The sequence below is a fragment of the Accipiter gentilis genome, chromosome 9 (assembly GCF_929443795.1).
Source record: "Accipiter gentilis chromosome 9, bAccGen1.1, whole genome shotgun sequence".
Taxonomy (NCBI): domain Eukaryota; kingdom Metazoa; phylum Chordata; class Aves; order Accipitriformes; family Accipitridae; genus Astur; species Astur gentilis.
Genome location: NC_064888.1, coordinates 2,803,417 through 2,824,034, shown reverse-complemented (window position 1 = coordinate 2,824,034; position 20,618 = coordinate 2,803,417). Strand labels below are relative to the sequence as shown.

At 38.5% G+C, this 20,618-nt stretch overlaps 1 protein-coding gene across 4 annotated transcripts in view; it reads left to right on the top strand.

Moving 5' to 3' along the window:
• Nucleotides 1-20,618, top strand: part of CTNNA3 (catenin alpha 3) — a 502,927-nt gene that overhangs the window by 320,236 nt on the left and 162,073 nt on the right. For 3 of the 4 annotated variants that reach the window (XM_049810858.1, XM_049810860.1, XM_049810859.1), the window contains one exon: nucleotides 4,698-4,790. The exons of the other annotated variant lie outside the window; for it this stretch is intronic. In XM_049810858.1, coding sequence (XP_049666815.1) covers nucleotides 4,698-4,790 — 93 coding nt within the window. The remainder of the gene's footprint in view (nucleotides 1-4,697; nucleotides 4,791-20,618) is intronic. 4 annotated transcript variants of the gene reach the window in all.

Genomic DNA, 20,618 nt, shown 5'->3' with positions numbered 1-20,618 from the left:
GAGCCACTAGAAGCAATTAGTGGATCTCCAAGAAGTTTTGTCTGTATGCATTTTCCCTTTTGCCTTGTAATCTTGAGTGGAAAGCATTTGGGAATCTGAGTTTGAAAGCAGCTGAGGACTTCTTAAACCATGTATCTTCCACTTGGGGACAGAACATTGGGATACAGGGTGTGAGTGCACTTGTGTGAGCATATTCAAGGTAAAAAGCCTTCCATCTCAAAGAATTTTTGACAGTAGTGCAAACTTGTTGATGTATAATCTATCTCAAACAGCCTCTAAAGACTTCTTCCTTTTCCTTTCAGTTATTAGATAAAGAGTAGGAACTGAAAAAGTTCATGCACACGTTTTCAGATAAAAGCTTTTCCAGTTGTGCTGTCTCCTAGATATACATGCATGCTCCATGTAATGTGTAAGTCACTGAAAGGAATATGGTTAGTTGATTTTTTTAATTTATTTTCTAAACTGATTGCATCTAGTATATGCAGGTCTTATTCTTCAACAGTTTCTAGCCTGAAAAGTTGGTTGCTCACCAAATTCTAAAGAGAAGAACCCCCTCCCCCAATAAAGAAAGGTAAACCCTTGGTCAGTAGTAAAAAATAAAACCAAGTTAAAGTGCCTGCAAGAAGCTCATTTAATAACTTCAGGAATATGAAGGAAACGTGCATTGGCATATGTTTTGTTTACAGGTAATGGGCATCAAATAATACAGTCTTTGGTGCCTTCATAATCTAAAAATCCATCAGGCTAATGGAGCATTTTATCTACTGTCAGTGCTGCACTTAATGTGCTCAGTTCAGAGTCTTCCTCTTCCCACTGCACCTTAATTAGTGTATTAATTGATGTTGCTAAAACTCATCATGGATGGTTTGTTCACTGTTCTTCATGTTTTCAAATAAGACCTGTGTAACTGCTTTCGTAGTACTAGCTTGGAAATGTTTGGAGAGAATGATTACGAATAGACATGTTGCATTGAGTAGTACAAGTTGAACAAATATGCTTTTTTCACGTGGTGGAGAAAGAAAAAAAAAGATTGAAAAACTTGACGGCTTAAACTTTCATTAGAGCTGATTTCAATCAGACCAGTCTCCAAGAAAGCTTTGTCTTTGTCCTGACAAACTTTGCTCTTCAGAAAGAGAATGATTTTCTGACTGAGAGGAATCATTGGCTCTTCATTTTGCAATTTCATTTCTTTTTGAAGTTGCAGTGTGCTTGGGCTTGAACTCCCTTTAAGGGAAGCTAGTCACTCAGAGAATATGAAAAAATAAAAAAAGTGATGTATTTGTGTAGCTTATATTGCTTAGGGGCGAAATGGCAGTAATAAAGGATTTTTGCTATTTGAGAAACCTTCAAGATGTGCGTGATGCTTTCAGAAAAGTAAGGGGATAGGTGTTCTCTGAGCTAGGGCTTGGTTTTCTAATGGGTTATAGGCATTTAATGTTGATGAAACTGCTTGTCATCCTTGTTAGTAACATTACAGCTTCGAAAGAGACTTCAGGTTCTCAAATGCCCTGCCCTATGCTTGGAAACATTACACATACCCCCCCCAACCCCGCCCTGTTTGACTCTTTCATTTGATTTCTTTGGATTATTGTATTTTGGATTTGTGTTAAGGAGATCTCTTCAGGAGCTGGTGAGGAAACTACTGACATTGAGTGTACTGATGCTTGAGACCATGCTAATGATTTACTGTAATCTGGATTGTCTTTTGGGTAGAACAGATGTAAACCTAATCACCTACTGAGATTGACAGAGAACGCTTTTTCTTATGCGTAATCTACATGTAGAAAAGTCGTGCCACTTAAATGCCAGGAGAAGATTCTACACATTTTCTAATGGAGACAAAAGATTTGCTAATGTTGATCAAGAAATGACTAAATTCACTGTTGGTGTAGCACTGTAGTATGAATTCCAAATACCCAGCAGAAATGTAACACAATAAATGTATTTATTCTAAAGTAGCCAAATACTACTTCCTTTAACTTTATTGATTTTTAAAAGACATCTGATGTAAATAATACAGACCTCTGTTTGTTGTTGTAAAGTGGCTTAGCTTAAATTCCTAATGCTTGTATCGTTAGTTTGCTGCTTGTGCAGTGAGAATACTGTTATGGATTGGGCCATCACCAAGGAATACTTAGAGCTGAGGAATCAGGAGGGAAGCGTAAGTTCAGAAACAGTTTTCCCTCAATGTATATAAAAACCCCTATGGCTTTTGACTTCAAATAAAAGAGAATACTTGTGGATCAAGAGATCCTTCCCAACCTAAATCTGTTTTGTCAGAGAAGAGCCATGCTTTATTACTGTTCTAATCTTCAGTGTGATCTGGTAACATACACATAATTTGTCCCCAGGTGCTGATCTGCTACATTGAGCCATTGGCACAGCTTGGTTTGGAATTCATTCTCGTATTTTGAGCAGAGGGTTGGACTGCATGGCCTCTGGAAACCTCTTCCAACCTAAATTAATATTCTGTGATTCTGTGACACAGTTTATGTCAAGGACTGGATTTGTACCGAGATGTTTCAGCCAGTGCAACTGGGAAACGGGATAAAAAATTATTTTAAGCTGTCTCTGTATCTGCCTTGCACATCAAGACAGGGACAAAAAATTTGTTGCTTAGAGCAGAGAACTCAATCTTAAAACTGTTCTTACTGATTAAACACGAGCTATGTATCGCACATATTTGCAATGGATCCCAAGAAATTAAAAGTAGAGCTTTTCTGGAAACTATGAAATGAAGTTGGATAACTTGAGGAACCTTATGGCAAAGAGAAAAAGCTGCTGAGAGTATTTATTTGGTCCTGGTGGAATGACTTGTATTGCCTATTCTTTTTTTTTTTTTTTCTTTTTTAAACTTTGAAATGTAACTGCTTTAGGCATTGAGGAGCTCTTTAAGAAATAGATCAGTAATATCTGCACTGAGCTTTGTAGAGTGCTTCTTTTTATATATGGATGGTACATTAATGCAGTGTGAATGAATGCAGTGTTACATTTGGGATACACAAGCAGTTTAGTGACTGGGGCAAAGAAATTAAAATATTCAAACCAATGTGAATTAGTTGTTGTAACCAATATTGAAAAATCCTGACCTTTGATCCAAAGAAAAATAACTGATTTTTTTGGAGGGGAAGGAATAGTGTCTTTCAGAGATGTGTTATGATGATACCAAATGATATGATGATAGAGATAATATCTGTGGGTACCTTAAAGCTGAAGAGTCAGGAGGGGAAGCATAGGATCAAACCCCATTTTTCTCAAATATTACATTAAAAAAACCCCCATGGCAGTTTGCTTCAAATAAAAGAGAATACAGCTTGAGTGCATCTATGAAAATCAGATTTCTTCAGTCTTAAACCTTATTTTTTTATGTGGACAAGATAACACATCACACAGGAGGGGCACCAGTGAGTTGTATTGGAATACCAGGGATAGGTTCATGAAGTATTTATAGGTAGGCACAGGTGTACATGGAGGGCCATGTGTTCTAGCCCTCATCCTCTTCAGAAAGTGTCTGTCAGTCCCTTCTGAATTTTGGATAGGAAAAGTAATTAATTTGGCTATGCACTTACTAATTCCTTGTAATTATTTACATCATTTAAGTTAAGAATAATAAAAGTGTTTGGTGATAGATCATTATTGAAGTATTGTTCTTTCTTAGAAATAGTGTCCTAAAATGTTGATAAATGAAGGTTTGCTTTTATTTTGCAGCAGCTGGAGTGTAGAACTCATTGCATGAGTTTTGAATAATTAAAAATTAACTGTGCATATCTGTGTTTATATCTGTTCTGGTGTTTGCAGCACTACAGAGGTCTATTTCTCAGGAAGTTCTTGATCTACATTAATATTGGTGTGGTAGATATATAATACAGCTGCTTCAGTGAAGGCTATGAAGACTTAACAAGTCTGTAGTAGTTTACGTGAGGACATTATATCACTTCAGTAGAATGAAAAGTTCTACTGGATCCCAGTATCCCAGCCCCTCTTGTGCCTTTGTCAAGACTGTTAGAGCCTGTTGATGCTGAGTTGCAGTGAGCTGAAGTGAGTGCTCTTTATCCTTCATACCTTCAAACTTGTTGAACTGTGGAGTGTTACGGAAAAGTATCTCCATGGTGTTTAGTAAAGTAAAACAGAAGATAGACATGTTCTTTCACAGATTTCAAGTTTCCTTATACGTTTTCAGTGTAAGTTGCACTGGTCTGACTATTTCAGTAGAAAACCGTACCACTGATAAAAATAATGATCTGTGGATAGCTCAGGGTGTAAATCTTTCTGTTTCATTACAGCAAGTCAAGGCAAATGTTATTTGACCTTTTAAGGTCTTAAAAGTAAGTTAAAAATTAAAAGCTGGACATAGTTTGAAGAGCTCTGAAAAATTAACAGGTGTGATCACAAGCAATCTAGCTGAAGCCTTAGGATCTTTCTTTGAAATTTCCTGACATTACCTAAACATTGCTCTGCAGCTATTGCATGCTGAACCTAAACTGGGGAGAGGTCATGACATTCCTTGTTACTGTCACTTGTTTCCACAGCTCCTTTCCTGCCCCCCCGCCCCCCGTGCCCTGTGTGTCCTTGTACAAATGTGTTCTTTGACAAATTAATTTCCCCAAATAATGAAGGTTTTGTAGCAGAGTTTTTTGGCAAGTTTGAGAGTCTGGGGCTGAATGCTTGCTTACAGAACTTTTGTTTGTTTATTTAAGGTTGCTAATCTTGCTTGTTCATTGTCAACAAATGAAGATGGAATGAAAATTGTCCAAATGGCAGCTAATCACATAGAGACTTTGTGCCCACAGGTATGACTTTTTCCATTAATTCCCATTACAGTGCACTGAGCATACACTGTATTTTTGTCCCATAACACAGATGTTTAGTCATGCTCCTTCAGTCTAAATTCACATTCTGTTCACGCAGCTTAGCATAGTGAATGGAGACCAAATGATAAATCAAGGGCAAATAGTTAATTTGTTTATTTTTTCTTAGTGGTTAACATAGGAATTGTTAATAATCTATATTGATTGGGAGTTTTAAAAAGCTGTAAAAATTACAATTGAAGAAACATGCTGCTCTCTTTCTGAAATTAAACCTGATTGAATGAGGAGTTAACACGGTAGGCAAATTGGGAATATTTTTACTCTTAGAAAGCAATATATATATTTTTACCTTTAACTTGAAATACTGTTACCAGTTGATTTGGTTTTTGTGTATGTGAATGTTAGTGTAAATTCTTCTGATTATCACCAATTCAGAAGCTTGAGCTTTTGTCTTAAGCAAATGAATGAAAAACAGCACAGCACAGATGAATTTTTGGTACTTAATATCTTACAAAAAGTGTATTTGCTCTGTATTAGTCACATTTAGAATTATAGAGATAAAAAAATTCTCCAGTTACATCTGTTTAGAGCAAAGATTTTACTGGTTTGTGTGAATCTGATCTTAGTGTTTCAGCTTTGAGGCTGCATAATTTCAATATCATTAGTTCTTTGAAGAGCACTAGAGTTTACACAGTTTTCTAAATATTCTTACCCTTTTGTGTGTTTGAATGCTAAATGTAGTTGAAATAGGTGAAGAGCAAATATTAATAATATGTTCAGTTACAAACTTGAAGAGTCCGTTTTTGTGCCTGTTGATTAAATGCAAGACTTGGGGAAAAAGAAACTTCTATCAAGGAGTTGTCATATTCTGAAAATATCAGAGATCAGTGTTTTCTCTTGAATCATTGAGTTTCAATGTCTGTTTTTATAACTTCTACAGTTCTGTGTTTCACATCCCACTCTATTTGATTTAATGTGTTACTGGTTTTGTAAGAAGATTGCTGGCTTGTACAAATAATTCATGAATAGCTTCTTCCAACTTCTTTGTTTCTCCAGAGGTACAAGTGCGCCTTTCTAATACATTATTATGCATCCAGTTGTAGCTTCTTAATTGAAAACCAACACTTCCAGTATTGCATCTGATACCAGAAACTCCTAAAATCTAATTTTGACTAAAATATTGATTTTTCTCCACAGCCATTTAAGTTGCTAGGGTTTTGATTTCCTATAGTAAAATGGCACTTTCTTGTTTGGGTCCCCCCCCCCCCCCACCTTTTTTTTTTAAACCTTGAGGTAAACCAGGGGTGAGCGAGTTGATTATTATAGATGTGTCTAAACAGAGAGTGTAGTATGCACATGATAAGATCATATTACTGTTAACGGTGTGTTCATTGTGCAGGATTTGCTGCTTTCTTAGATAAGGACCATTCCCTGTGAAAGCTATTGGCATTTTACCTAAGTAAGAAATAGCAGAATAAGGCTCCTGCATTTCTCAGTAAATCAGATTATGCTATATTATTTAAAAATCCTCCACAGGGAAAATAATTGTCTCTTAAAATCCCTGTAGGGCATATCAATTAGAGTTTGGAATGGGGAAATTTGCATGTAGAACTCCCCAATGTTCTTAAATCTTTAGAGTAAAAAAAATGGGATTTTATGTGCTCTGAAAAATACATTTCTTGAAAGGAACCATGTGGTTGGGGTTGAAATCTGAAATGGTTGAATTAAAACAGAAAAAACCCCAACCCACTGAAAAAACCCTACACACCCTGCAGCGCCCCTAAACACACCAACCAAAAAGCCAGCAGTGAAAACAACACCTAGAGAAAACACCTTGGAGTCTTGGGAGTTCTGTAGATTTGACCAGCGAAACTTCCCATGTAGAACTGGTGAAAAGACAGATACAGAATTGTCAAACCCTGGAGGAAAGCCTTTTAATTGTTAGAATTCAGAGATGTATTTATGTTATATTAATTATACTGTACTGTAGTTAAAATATAGAGGGTTGATTCTGAACTCTGACCATATTTTATTTCTCAAGTGAGATTATTAGCAAATATTTTGACTGTTCAATAAATGAAATAAGCTAGGCATGTATGTTAGAGCTGATACAAAACACGTAATACCTGTTGTTCCTGAAATTTCATGAATACTTCATGAGAAATTAAGAATATTTAATGTTAAATCAATAATAATGAATAGAATAAAGAAGTGAAGAGCTGGTAGCATATGTTTTGATGAAGAATTATTTGTGTTCATGTTAATAGCTTTTGGTTGGGAGAATTTTCTTGAGCATTGTCAGGTGGGCAAAATCTACAATGTTACTTGTTCCATGTGGGAGTCCATGTTACTTTCCTGGTGTGCAGATAAAATCATGACCTCATCAAATGCATAAGAAAGAAAGAAAAGGAAAAGAACCCACAAAAGCAAACAAACTTCCATTTTTGAACAGCAAGGATATTTATCTGTAGAGCTGTTTTGCTAATGCAGATCTTGGGATTGTTACCCTTATGCTTCAGTTCAGTGGCATGTTTGAAGAAGTGTCTGGTTCCTATAATAGTCCTCTGGAATAGGCAAAGATACCTAATAGAGAGTAAACCTGTCAATATAGAGGTGGAAAGATATCCTAAATGTAGGAAACCAGAGATTAGCAGACAAGGATCTGGCTTCTCCGTCTAAATTCTTTATAGTTTTTTACATTTGCACGGGATAATCAGCTCTCATGTGGTTCAACAAGTATGTCTCGGATGCCAAGCCAACAAGAGGAGGAACAAGGGAGAAAAGACCCCAAAAAACCTGTGTGTTTTTGTATAAGGAGGATCTAGCCTGTTATTTCACCTGGCTTCTGTGTTGGTACTGGGTCCTGTTTCCTTACCTCCATTAAGGTAGGTGTGTGGTTTTGCTGGGTTGGTGAGCTCTCCTGAGGGTTAAGCTTGAGGAATAAGGATACTGTCTGCAGCAGGCTGTGAAGGAGGGAGGAGATGAGAAGGAAGCCATTGATCAGATTTTAGATGGAGTTGAAGGCCTTAGGTATGTGACTTAACCTAGGATAAGGGTACAGCGTTGGGCAAGAGCAGAGAAGCAAGATTGAACAGTAGCTGAGTTAGGTGACAGTGTGTTTCTCTGCTCCGAAACTGACATTTGTCAGAAACACACACAGTGGAGGTGCTGTGATGCACATAATGAGAGATTAGGACATTTTCCTCCCTGAGGGAGTGGAAACCAGGGAGTGCCAAGAGCATTAATGCAAACATATCCTGAGCTGATACTTGTGAAGAATGACCTTGAGCCTAAAGCTGGAACAGTTGTTTCAAAGTGGAGATCAGAAGTGGCTAGTCTCAAGGGAGCAGCTGGGAAGAGCATCAGCATGTCAAAGGGCTCTGACTAGAGCCTTTTTATTAGCGTAAAGATCACTGGAGAGTTTTAAGGAGCAGGAGGTTTGGGCTTCTTTTGGAAGAACCATAGCTGAAAAAGCAAATTTTAGGCTCATTTCTTTGAAGATGAGATCTTGGTAGAGCTTGCTGCTAGTTACCAAAATGGTGCAGGGTGATTAGTTCTGCAGTGGGCCACGTCCATTCTGGTACATTATGCAAGGAAGGAAAATGCAGGAAAAAGACATGAATGTTTATAGTTTAGCTTAATCTTTATTTGGTGATAAATAGATTTTTTAAAATCATTCAATCCCATGCAGTATTTTTATCAGATATTTTAAAAAAGACAAGGTATGCACTGGTATAGCCAGAACCTGCGGTCTTAGTATTTTTAGTGAGTTCTGTTTTTCTCGTAAGTATTGAGAGGGAGATGGAAACCATCTAGTTATAAAGCTGTTAGGTGAGAAGGAAATCTGTGTAACAGGAAATCCATTAGAGGTTGAGTTGCTCTTTGTGTTTAAAAAATAAAAACGGAGATGAGGGAAAATAGCCTTAGGAAAAATAAAAAGTGTGCATCTTGAGCAATTTAAATGTCTATGAAGCTGTCACCTCATTTCTCTTGTTAACTTGCACCTACCAGGAATATATGAGAACCTAAAGCAGATATTACAGCATATTTCTGAACTAGTTCCTAAGCTGCTGGAGGAAGTTTGCAAAGACATAAAAGTCCTTCTTTATAGCTAGCTATTGTTGATCCAAAATGTATTATGTGGAAGATGCTGATTCAATGGATGTGAAATGCACGCTGAGCCGCTTAAATTCATGGTCACTTCTGCATGCTCAGATAGTGATTCTGGTTTTGAGAACGTTGTCTGCTTGAGTCTTATCTTTGTATTCAAGCTGCTAGAGCCATTGGCTAAAAAGTAGTGCCCATTACACATCACTGTGTACATGTGATGAAGAGTGAGTGCCTTGTGGTAGGCGAAAAACTTTGTTACAAGCAAGACAGAGTTACAACCCATAGTAGATTTGGATACTAGGGTTTATTTAAGAACCAGGGAGATCAATTTTTGCCCTGCTTCCTGATACCACATGCTCCCTCATTTGTTTTCCCCACAGTGCTTTTCACTAGGTCTCAACTTTCCTTCCTAGCAGGGAGATAGCTGCTAGTCCAGGAAAGTTGGGCAGAAAGTTACGATGGTTTTGGCCTGTACATCTGCTTGCAGTCAGCTGTCTTGGTCCTTACTGTGCAATGTCGCTGGGGTCTCCCAGTGCTTGTCTCCACAGATTTTCCTGTCCTCCAGGATCTTTCCTTACTACGGGGACTGTTTCTCCAGCCAGGATCTTCATCAGCCTTTTTTGGGGGCCCCTAAAGCCTTGACTTTTCCCAATCTAAGTGTGTATGCAGAAGTATGAAGTATGATATGCCTCCTAATTGGTGGCTCTGGTCTATGTCTCTATTAATTGGACAACTCGGGACATGTCAGCTTTGTTTAGTTGAGGTGTTAACAGAATTTAAAAGGAGCACATACCAGTTGCAGCTAGCTAGTACCAGGCTTGAGCTCAGGAGTTCAGACATTCCTCTTCCCCTGCCCCAGTTTTCTGCTGCCTGTAAGTGTTGACAATTTAAACTATTTTTTGCCTGCCGTAGCCCTACACCATTCTTAAGGAACCATTTGGAAGTAGGGGAGGTGAGCAAGTGGACCTTCAATGACAGAGGCTCAGCTACACAACCACTGTAACACCTCACGGCTCTCAGGCATTCAAGTGGATTAGTGTGGTTGACTCCTGTGGCAGGTTATGATGCCAAGGGCACCTTACAGCTTGCTTTGAAAAAGGGCAACTTGCAGTACAGACTCGGCTGTCCAATAAAACTACACATCATGCTGTGCCCATTATACAAGAGGAGGCTGAAGACCAGGACTAGTGTGGTAGAATTTGTCTAGTGAAATATTTATTGTTGCTTAGATGGAAGCTGGCTTCCTCTTAGTCCTTGGCACTTTATCTAAGGGCATGTTTCTTCTGAGAACCATGGAGTATGGTTCTGTATTCTCTCACGTGCTAGTGTAACATCGGTAGAAGCTAGTGTTTTGCCTTGATGACTAATTATTGAGGAAAAGTATGAATGGCAAGATGTTACTTTTAAAATAAATTATGTGCTTCTAACATGTCTTGGCTTTCAGTTCCACCACTGGCGTATGTGGAATGTCTCAGTTTGAAAAGAGATAGTTGAGAATTGATATGGTTTTGATTTGTTTTGTAGTTGTAGTCAATGCATTAGTTCTCTTGATGCCTATACAGCCTCGATGCCTCTAACCTTAAAATTGTTCTACAGTGGAGTGGCCAATTTTAGGTGGTGTTTGGTACCTGTGACAGCATTTCTGCCCTGCCCTGCTTGTTCAGAACTTTTTACTGACAAAGAATAAAATGTTTATTGTCAGTCAGCTTTGTGTCACAGGCTTTACTCTTTACGTATTCATACTGGTTTACTGAGTTTGTAATGTTCAGCAAAAGGGTATCTAAGTGTTTTTGGTTTCTCCCTTACCCAATTTTTCCTTCAGTAGAAATGTCTTCTGTAGTTCACTTAGTGCCCAGACTTCCCATCCCCTCCCACTCTTATTTACTTTGTACATCTGTACCTACAGTTCCTCTTATGCCTTAGCAAAATACTATGCAAGAAGTTAAGTTGGCATGCTTGGAAACAGAGGCATCAGGCATCAGTTTGTTAGTCCTGTTCCTACAACACTTCCAGTTCAGCTGTGAGGAAGAAGCTGTAACAAACACCAAAAAGCTAATTAGGATCTAAGTAAATTCATAATTCTCTAAGTATATGAAAAGGAGTGAGAAATGCAGAATGGTTGAGGTTAGACTTTAGTAACATGTAGTGATGACACAGGACAGCAGACTGAGTTTTGAGATCTTGCAAAAACGTTCTGAGAATACTTCACACCAGATTTCTGACAACTTTTAAAATGGGAGAATTATATTGTTACAAAATATCCATATTGAAAGATCTGATTTAAAAGAAAAAGTGTCTCTTTTAGATTCCATGCGTATGAAAGTAAACTGCCTCTTAAAAGAAAATGCTTTGCTGTTTCACTCCTACTTCAGTTATTAGGGACACATGAACTGACTTCATTGGGCCCCATAATTTGCTCTTCTTTGTCCAAATTCCGTTAAAAGAGTCCATCTTCTATTTAGGCTCCTAAATTCACTGATCAAAATATAAGAAACTGCTTATTATTTCTGTTGTTTTCAATTCTATTTACAGGGGAGCTCAAATCATATGATTTCGTTCATTAACTACTGCACAACTTCCTGGGGGATTTGGGAGACCCCTGTCAGCCTTTGTGATAGGTTAGAAAGGACGCAAGGCATTTCAGTGTGTTCCCACTCTTGAAGGATGTCTCAGAAATTTCCAGTGCTTATGTTTAAATTTCAAAGCATAAAAATATATGTATAGTCTCATCTTCCCTCACTCTAAAAACTCCCGGGCAAAAGATGAATGTTCTGGTCATACTTCTTTTGCTTCTTCCCTGAAAACAGCCCTGCTATCATTCTGCTCTAAATCAGGCTGACTATTATTTTGGTTTGCAGTGTGTTAGGGCCTGTTTTGGATGTTTGGCTTTCCTGGGTTTGTCTTGCTAAGATGTAATTTTTCTTTCAATATAGAATTCGGTGCAGAAATTACATAAAACACAGAATTACTGCTTTTTAAATGGGGGCTCTCACCTTTCCCACAGAAAGAACTCTGACTAAGAATGTTTAATGTATGCAAAAGCATCTGGTAAGCATCCTATCTCAGTGCAGGTTTCAGCACTTTAACAATTCAAATAAAAATGTTTATGCAGCTGTATCTGTCATCTTTTAAATAATTGTTTGGATTATGCTATTTAATACCCTTCAGTAAAATCACACTGCAAAAATCTACTGTTGGTAAATGCTTAATAAAATAGCCAGCTCCCAAAATGGAGTTTAGACATGGCCAACAGTCAAAAGTCCTGCTCACAACTGTCTCTGAAGACAGCTACCGCTGTTCTACAACCCTCCCAGTCATAGACTGGAACAGACAATGTATGTATTGACGTGTGTTACCTGAGCACTGATCTCTAGCATACTTAGTGTATAGTATCTTGGGTTCATTGTTGCAGTAGGTTTTTATTTTTATATTTGTTGTTCTTTCCCCTCCTACAATGCTTCTTAAAAAAAATTATATTAATGAAAAGAGCATAACACTTGGCACATTTGTGGAGGATACTGCTCTAATTCTCAGTGCCATCTTTTCCTGCTACTTGGAACTTAATATGCTGTTAGTTATTTTTAATATTGCTTGGTACGTGATATAGAACTAAAGATAGAAGCTGAATTTTTGGCTGTGTGACTTTGTAAAGATAGCAGTGTGGTAGTTAGAGTAACATGGAGAGTTATTAGGGTAAGCAAGAGGCTGAGCTGATCAGTGGGAATACATTTATACAGGTCTTTATTTCCAGACCATTCAAATACTGATCTGACAGCTGTCATTAAGATATTATATTTGGGTTGTCCACCATAATTCATCTGGGTTTTTTTCAATGCCAACGTGACTGTCTGGAACCAACTGCTGTATTTTGGTATTACACATCTGCTTCTCTGTTGACAACTGTACCTGCAGTGACGAGAATGGCAAAAAATGCCAAGACTCCTTGCAAGAAACCAGCCCCTGCAGCCTTCCTTTCTTTGAATTTTAGTAATTTCAGCACTGTTGTAGTGATGCTTTCTTTCCTATCTCTCAAGCAGCAGACAGTATTAAGCCTGTTGCATGTTTTTTAGGATCACGTGAAATGGTCTATCAGTAAATTCAGAAATACTGTGCAACCACGAGCTGAGGAGCAGAGGTGTTTTTTGGAGAGAGTGTGTACGTTTGTAGAAGAGATCCAGACAAAGCATCTCCAATCCAGTCCAAAAATCACTTGTATTCTGTCCTCTTCCAAAGTACATTGGTTACACCTACAATTTGGTGCAAAGTGGCATGGAAGCCTTCAGCAGCCTAACAGTTAACAGCAGAGTGCCCCACACATATGAATATTTCGTATTCATCTCATGTATGAATTCTCAACTGAGAAGCTCTAATTTCCAAGCAGGGCTTGCATGTTCCTTGCATTCTTTCTTAAAACTGTGGTCATAACTTTGTTATGCTTCCTGTAAGTTTTGCTCAGGCTTTAAATGTGAATGTCCCATAACATCTTTCTCTCAAAATTAAACATTTTATCAGTGTGTTTTTCCCTTATAAGAATGAACAGGGGAATTTAGTCTTTCCTTTGAGCTATGTTTTGATTTACACTTAAATTGTTTAGCTCTTTTGGGTTGATACAGATAAATAGATATTATTTGCTGCTTTGTTATTTTCTAGAAAGTAGGTACTGTATTGAACAAGCCTGAAAATTCTCGTTTTGAAAAGTGAGACTTGATAGCTAGTAAGTGGGAAGCATCTTTTGATGTCTTACATTTTTTCAGGTATTGGAGTTTAATTATGTATTTTATGATGCTGTGGATTTTTGAGGCTGGCAATTTACATTTCCTATATATTTACTTTTTCATGAGAGAAAATCAATCATCCATTTTGTTATTTGCTTTGGTACATTAAATGGTAGGAGACACTGAAGAAGTTTTTATTAGCCTCATAAAAACTCTTCACTAGTATCACTTTAATAACCACAATTGTTTCATCTTCTTGGTTGAACTGTCTGTGTGGCATCTCCTTTCATCTGTCTTAATACCATTTTCTTCAAATACAGCAGTCTTGTGCAAGGGCGGAAATAATGGGGGAGAACATGGTAAATCAGTGAGTTTTCTACCTTCTGCTTTAAAAGAGAGAAAACAGATTTTAGTATCTCTTAACAGTATTGGACATCTTCTTAAGTACTCTCTCTAGCCTTTCAGTTGAGAGATTAATTAAAAGGACGTATCATGCCTTAATATTTATAACACTAAAGATATTTTGGTGAACTGATAGACTTTTCATGTAGGTTTTCACCATGTCAGCAAAGTCCACATATAATGCTGCTGAAGTTAATGAAGAAATTGTCATAAACCTTGATAGCTATGGTAGTCTGCTTGAACATTCCTATGTTTAATTCTTTCTCTTACACCTTTGTTCCACAACCAGTTTAACCTGACATACATCATGAGCGCTGCTAGAGACTTGATCTCCCTCCCTCCTCTCAAGCTGTTATTTCTGCCTCCTTTCCTTGTGACTAACAATAGCAATCATACAGCTATTCAGCGATCTGGATCAGGAAACTGATGCAGCTGAGAATTAACCTGGGAAGCAAGTAAGGTTAGTTTTCATTCAAGTCAGTTGCATGATGTAGTTTGCTGTATGGATGTATGAACACTGCTTGCTGGCTCAAGGGAAGGAATGAGGGAAAAGCACCCTGAAAGAGGAGCAGGCTCCTGCTTTTGGTGGCAGTGCAACTAATGCAAGGTTGAGCTGACAGTGGCACAGCTTTGGTGTTAGAAGTTAATGTTTGTTTTCAGTATTAGTAGACAGCTGTTGTTAACTGGCCACCAGGAAATATTGCACAGAGAAAGTTGTTAGTCAAGTCCTCAAGTATCATAAGAATACATGATCCTGTTTGGATGGATGATCCTTTGTACCATCACAACAGCGCAGTCTTACTGTGATGGGCAATCTGCAGAAAAGGAACACGTACACATCCAGTTTCTAATCTGACTATCTGACAGGGACTGAAAGTGATACAAAGAAGAAGCCCTTTCTCGTATCCTCTAGCATCATTTATGGACATTAGTAGTTGCAGGATGTTACCGTCTTCTGTTTGTGGAAATTGGGGTTTGTTGTTTTAAAAAGATGGTAAAGCATGTGGCATTCTTAGCTGGTTGGGGTGCTATGAAATCCTAAAGCTGTGGGCCACCAAAAATGTATTGGAAGGCCTAATGTTTCATGTTCCTGTACAAGTAGACTTAGCTAGATGTTTGCTTTGGCTTGAATTTCTCCAATAAACAGTTTGAAGGGGGAGAGGGAAGGGGGGATAATCCTGTGACTCTTAGATTCCCCTGAAAGTCTCATGTTGACTGTGACTGCTTAGCTGTTTTATGATAGTACTTGGAGAGAGAATAATTAACTACAAAATGCCTTGTGGTTTTCAATCTTAACTTTCCTTTTCCAGCATCTGTTGTGTTAGAATAGAATCTTCAACAAGTTCTGAGTTTGTAATATTAAATAAAATACCAACTCCGAGTAGCCTCAACTTCTGTAGCAATACAGAAGTTATGTTTTACCCTCTCTTCTGCTTGCCCCACCTGCAGTTAGTGGACACAATACGTGAGAACGATTGAGTTTCTTAAAGTTGCTGGAGGGCATTTGCTCTGGATTCATACTGCACAAAGCAACTATGAATGTTTTAGAAACAACTTAATTTTCCTTGTGCCTTTAAAACTTGAAAGTGTTCTTCCTGGAAATGTATTTCTTTTTTATCTCTTCAACTTCATCCTTTTTTCTGAATCTGTAAGTTTTCCTGAGATGCCACATTTTGTTGGTGACAGTCCTGCAGCATAATACCAAGGAAGGAAAGGCAGGCGATAAAAAAAAAATCATTATTAGAGATTTGTTGTGATAAAAATATCTTACTGGGTCTGGGGAGGACGGTGGTCATACAGTAGGAAAGCTTAGAGTACTACAAGACAGCAATATAATACCACTGTTAAGAGATGTAGTTTTGCATGGTTCTTGGAAGAGAGGGGCGGACAGCAATAAAGAGCAGAGAATATAAATAGCTATAGCATGCAGTAATACGTATAGGTAGCATAGGTTGACAGGGGAACAAGAGGTTGACAGGAAGCAAGAAGACAGAATCATTGATACATGGTTCCATCTGACAGAAGTTTGTCCCATGACATTGGACATATCACTATTACCAGCTTTTTACCTAATTTTGAGATGTTTTTGAAGTGGAATTCTGAAGTGTGATGGGGGTCCTCGTGGGTGCTTCAACACCCTGGGGGCAGCTGGTGATATAGATGGTGGGGAACAGATGCAAACACTTAGTCTGGCAAGTGCCAAGGGAAGTGAATAAGGTAAACAAAAGTTCTGTGTAGCTGCAGCATTGACAGGGTGGGGCTGCATGGTCCACATTTTTGTATGTGCTTGTATGTCCTGTGAGCTGCAGCTACAGAACAGATCTTTTGGCAATTTCTAGTGTCTTCTGCACAAGCCTGGAAAGCAAAGGCACAAGAATTTTTTTTCTTTTTTTCCCTACACATGCACCTTCTCGCTCTGATGCAGGGTCAGACTTCAGTGATTTGGGGAAATTCTAGCTTGTCTCTGATGGAAGTGTCTGACCTGGAGAAGTGTGAAGAAATGTATCTTACAAATTTTGGCCGATTCACATCTCTGATAAGCTTCCAGGTTTTTAAATTGAGCTTTTAAATGGTTTCTATAGAAGTAGCATCAAATTCAAGGCAGCAGATGACTACCCTTGTTTTTTTCATGATTTCTTCCTAGAGACTAAAATGCTAAAATGTCATTAAAGAAGGCAAAGAGAGGTAATGTGATCTGCAAGTGGATTTTCTGTGTTATGTTTGTGGACTGACAAATGCAAAATAAATCTGGCAATTTGACTATCTGCTTTACTAAATTCCAAATTAAAAGTCATTAGGAAATGTGTCAGTAAGAGCAGCTTTCGAAGTAAAGGTAGCAAGTACAGGACCAGTTTGATTCTTGTGTCTCTTAAATGATTGTGCATTATTGTTGATATTGACACAGAGTCTAATTTGCTATTCTGAGTTAGAAAAAGCTTCATTTACCGTCCTAAAGCTGCCACTACTATTTTAAGCAGAATAACTTCAAGTGAAGTTTTCTTTCTCATTTCTTTGGAACATGCTGTGTGATGTGACATGCTAGCTAGATGTGAACTCATGTTTATGTTTAGGATAAAATAGGCATGAGGTATGTGTGTTTCTCATTATACCACTTCTGTCTCCTTGCCACTTTTTCTGGGAAAATGCAAAATTTATTTTAAATTTATAGCTGCAGTCACACGAACTTTGTGTTCTACTGTAGCATCACTGAAATCCTTGAAGAATGCAGACTCTGTTGCTGTTGATGCTTGATCTGTATCTCTTGTCATGGTTTAACCCCAGCCAGCAACTAAGCACCAAGCAGCCGCTCACCACCCCTGCCCCCCCCTCCAGTGGGATGGGGGAGAAAATCCGGAAAAGAAGTAAAACTCGTGGGTTGAGATAAGAACGGTTTAATAGAACAGAAAAGAAGAAACTAATAATGATAACACTAATAAAATGACAACAGCAATAATAAAAGGATTGGAATGTACAAATGATGCGCAGTGCAATTGCTCACCACCCGCCGACTGACACCCCGCCAGTCCCCGAGTGGCGATTCCACGCCCCCACTTCCCAGTTCCTAAACTAGATGGGACGTCCCATGGTATGGAATACAGCGTTGGCCAGTTTGGGTCAGGTGCCCTGGCTGTGTCCTGGGCCAACTTCTTGTGCCCTGGCTTGGGCATGAGAAGCTGAAAAATCCTTGACTTCAGACTAAACACTACTGAGCAACAACTGAAAACATCAGTGTTATCAACATTCTTTTCCTGCCTAACTCAAAAACATAGCACTGTACCAGCTACTAGGAAGGCAGTTAACTCTTATCCCAGCTGAAACCAGGAAAATCTCTGAGGCAGGATTACTACCCATATGTGCAGTTTTCTGGGAATGATGTTCTGATATGGCATTTTTTTCTGGATAGCACACTGCATCCTTCCGACGTTCATTTTACCTGTACCTGAATCATGGTGTGTATAAATAATTAGTGATGCTTCAAAAGTCACCCCATTTCTCATTTCCTTAATGGTACATCTTTCTATTGGAGGCAATAGCTTACCTCTTTCTTGATCCTATTTCAAGTCAGTATTCTGCTGGGATTTCTGCATGTAGAAAATAGACTAAAGGACTAAAGACAGTAGAAAAACAGTACCAAAAATGGGGGGGGGCGGGAACGAGTCATTTGATTGTGGGTGATGTATAATTTAGGTAGTGTTGCATTCTTCTTTCCCAGGATGATAGTGTGAATGATGTGTAGGGACCTAATTTCATGTTTATGAGTCTCTGCACTTGGGCTTCAGAAAGTATTCTTAATAACAGAGGAATAAAGATTCCTTTGGGGGTGGGGCGGGTGTATGTGTGTAGATTTTCTTTATTTGAATTTCTCATTACCTGCCCTGAACTATCCTCACAGTCTGGAGGGTAACAAGGGTTTTGTGTTGTTTTTTGTGCTTCTTTCAGTATACAGGCTGTGTATGGGAAATACAGGACAAAAAATGAAAACTAGGAGGAAATATTCCAATGCTTAGATTGCACCATTTACTTCTTTTTGGGTTTGGTTGTTTGTTTGTTTGGCTGTAGAGAATTTTGCTTGAAGGAATTCTGGAAAATAGTGATTTGAAAGTCTCTTGGTGGGAGATAATTCACTGGGGGAAAAAAGAAACAACCTCACGAACACAAACCTCTCAAAGAGAAGTGGTGAGGATCTTTGGGACTGCAGTTGTTTACCGGGGGACAAAGTGTTTTGTTATATTGGCTTCACTTTGCTACTTCAGTGTAACACATCTGGTGGTGTGACATAACAGTTATTTTGGAGGAACTTGTAAAATCTTCAGGGTGTTAGTTTTATACTCTTATTAGATGGAAATGTATGTCCCTGAGCAAACGGTTATTCTCTTGAAGTTACAGTTTTCCACTTTATGTATAGGAATGTAACTGAAATCTTACTACACTTCTGTGATGAAATCATATTATGCTGATTCTTATGGGCTAGTTCCATTCATATAAAATACATTACTGGAAATAATTTTTATTTCAGAGTCCTCCCTTATTCCTCAGTATAAAGAACATACCTGATTTGTCATGATGCATTTGCATAACGTTAGTGACACTGTCTTAATCTGTTAGCTCCCAGATCTTGCTGTCTTTCAACTGTTCTCGGTGTTTTCATTGTTTCTCAAGCCTATTTCCCCCCCGTATGCCTTTAGAGGATGAACTGATGAGAATTAAATTTCAGTTTTTCAGATGAGGTGATGTCATTATGTACATCATGGGATTGTAGTGCTTTCAAGACTATTCTTAGGGTTTGCTAGGCTACCAGACAACTTGATGTGTACTCGTAGAACGTTTTGGATTTGTTAAGAGCTCTGTGAAAACCTGAGCATTGCTGGCTTTTACTTTTTTTTTCTAAATACATTGTCCACATCTCTTCCTGCAAGGATAATGAATAGACATCAGTCTTAAATGAATTTATTCACTCTTGCGTTTTAACCATCCTTTTTAGCTATCTTTCTCAAATATTGAATCGTTAACCCACATAGGTTTTGATACCTAGTAATTCAAATTAGGCCTGAATAACAGGATGGTAGTGGTTGTCCTGGTCAAGGATGTTTACCCTAATTAACCTCTAACAGTAAGAGGATGTACTACAGAGAATTTTCTAACCACATGACTAAAATAATAACATCAGTACAAAACCATGTGACTTCATGTGTAAAACCAACTGTAGCTGAAGCTTTAGTGATACAGTTTCAGTGAATTAATAGGCTATTGGAATGTAAATATTTCTTACAAGTTGTGCTGGTTTTGATTGGGATACAGTTAATTTTCTTTATAGTAGCTGTGATGGGGCTATGTTTTGGATTTGGGCTGAAGGTAGTGTTGATAACACAGGGATGTTTTCGTTATTGCTGAGCAGTTCTTACACAGAGTCAAGGCCTTTTCTGCTTCTCACAACACCGCACCAGTGAGTAGGCTGGGGATGCACAAGAAGTTGGGAGGGGACACAGCTGGGACAGCTGATCCCAACTGGCCAAGGGGATGTTCCAGACCATATGATGTCATGCCCAGCATATAAAGCTGGGGGAAGAAGGAGGAAGAGGGGGGACATTCGGAGTGATGGCGTTTGTCTTCCCAAGTAACCATTATATGTGACGGAGCCCTGCTTTCCTGGAGATGGCTGAACTCCTCCCTGCTGATGGGAAGTGGTGAATGAATTCCTTGTTTTGCTTTGCTTGCGTGCGCAGCTTTTGCTTTAACTGTCTTTATCTCAGCCCACGAGTTTTCTCACTTTTACTTTTTCAATTTTCTCCCCCATCTGACCGGGGGGGCGGGGGGGGGGAGTGAATGAGTGGCTGTGTGGTGCTTAGTTGCTGGCTGGGGTTAAACCATGACACAATTACTGAGTCTTCTTACTTAACTGCAAGGAGACTCACTCCATTGCCAGTCGTGCTGTTATTGAAGACAAGTGCCTCATGTGAAGTGTTGTTCTGGAAGTAATCCTGCTAGAGAAAGTAAGTAAGTAGCAGGTGTGGGCTGTTTGGCTTTCTCTTCTGTTCACAGTTGCGTTGTTTTAGGTCCCTTAAAAATTAACTGGGTAAGAGCA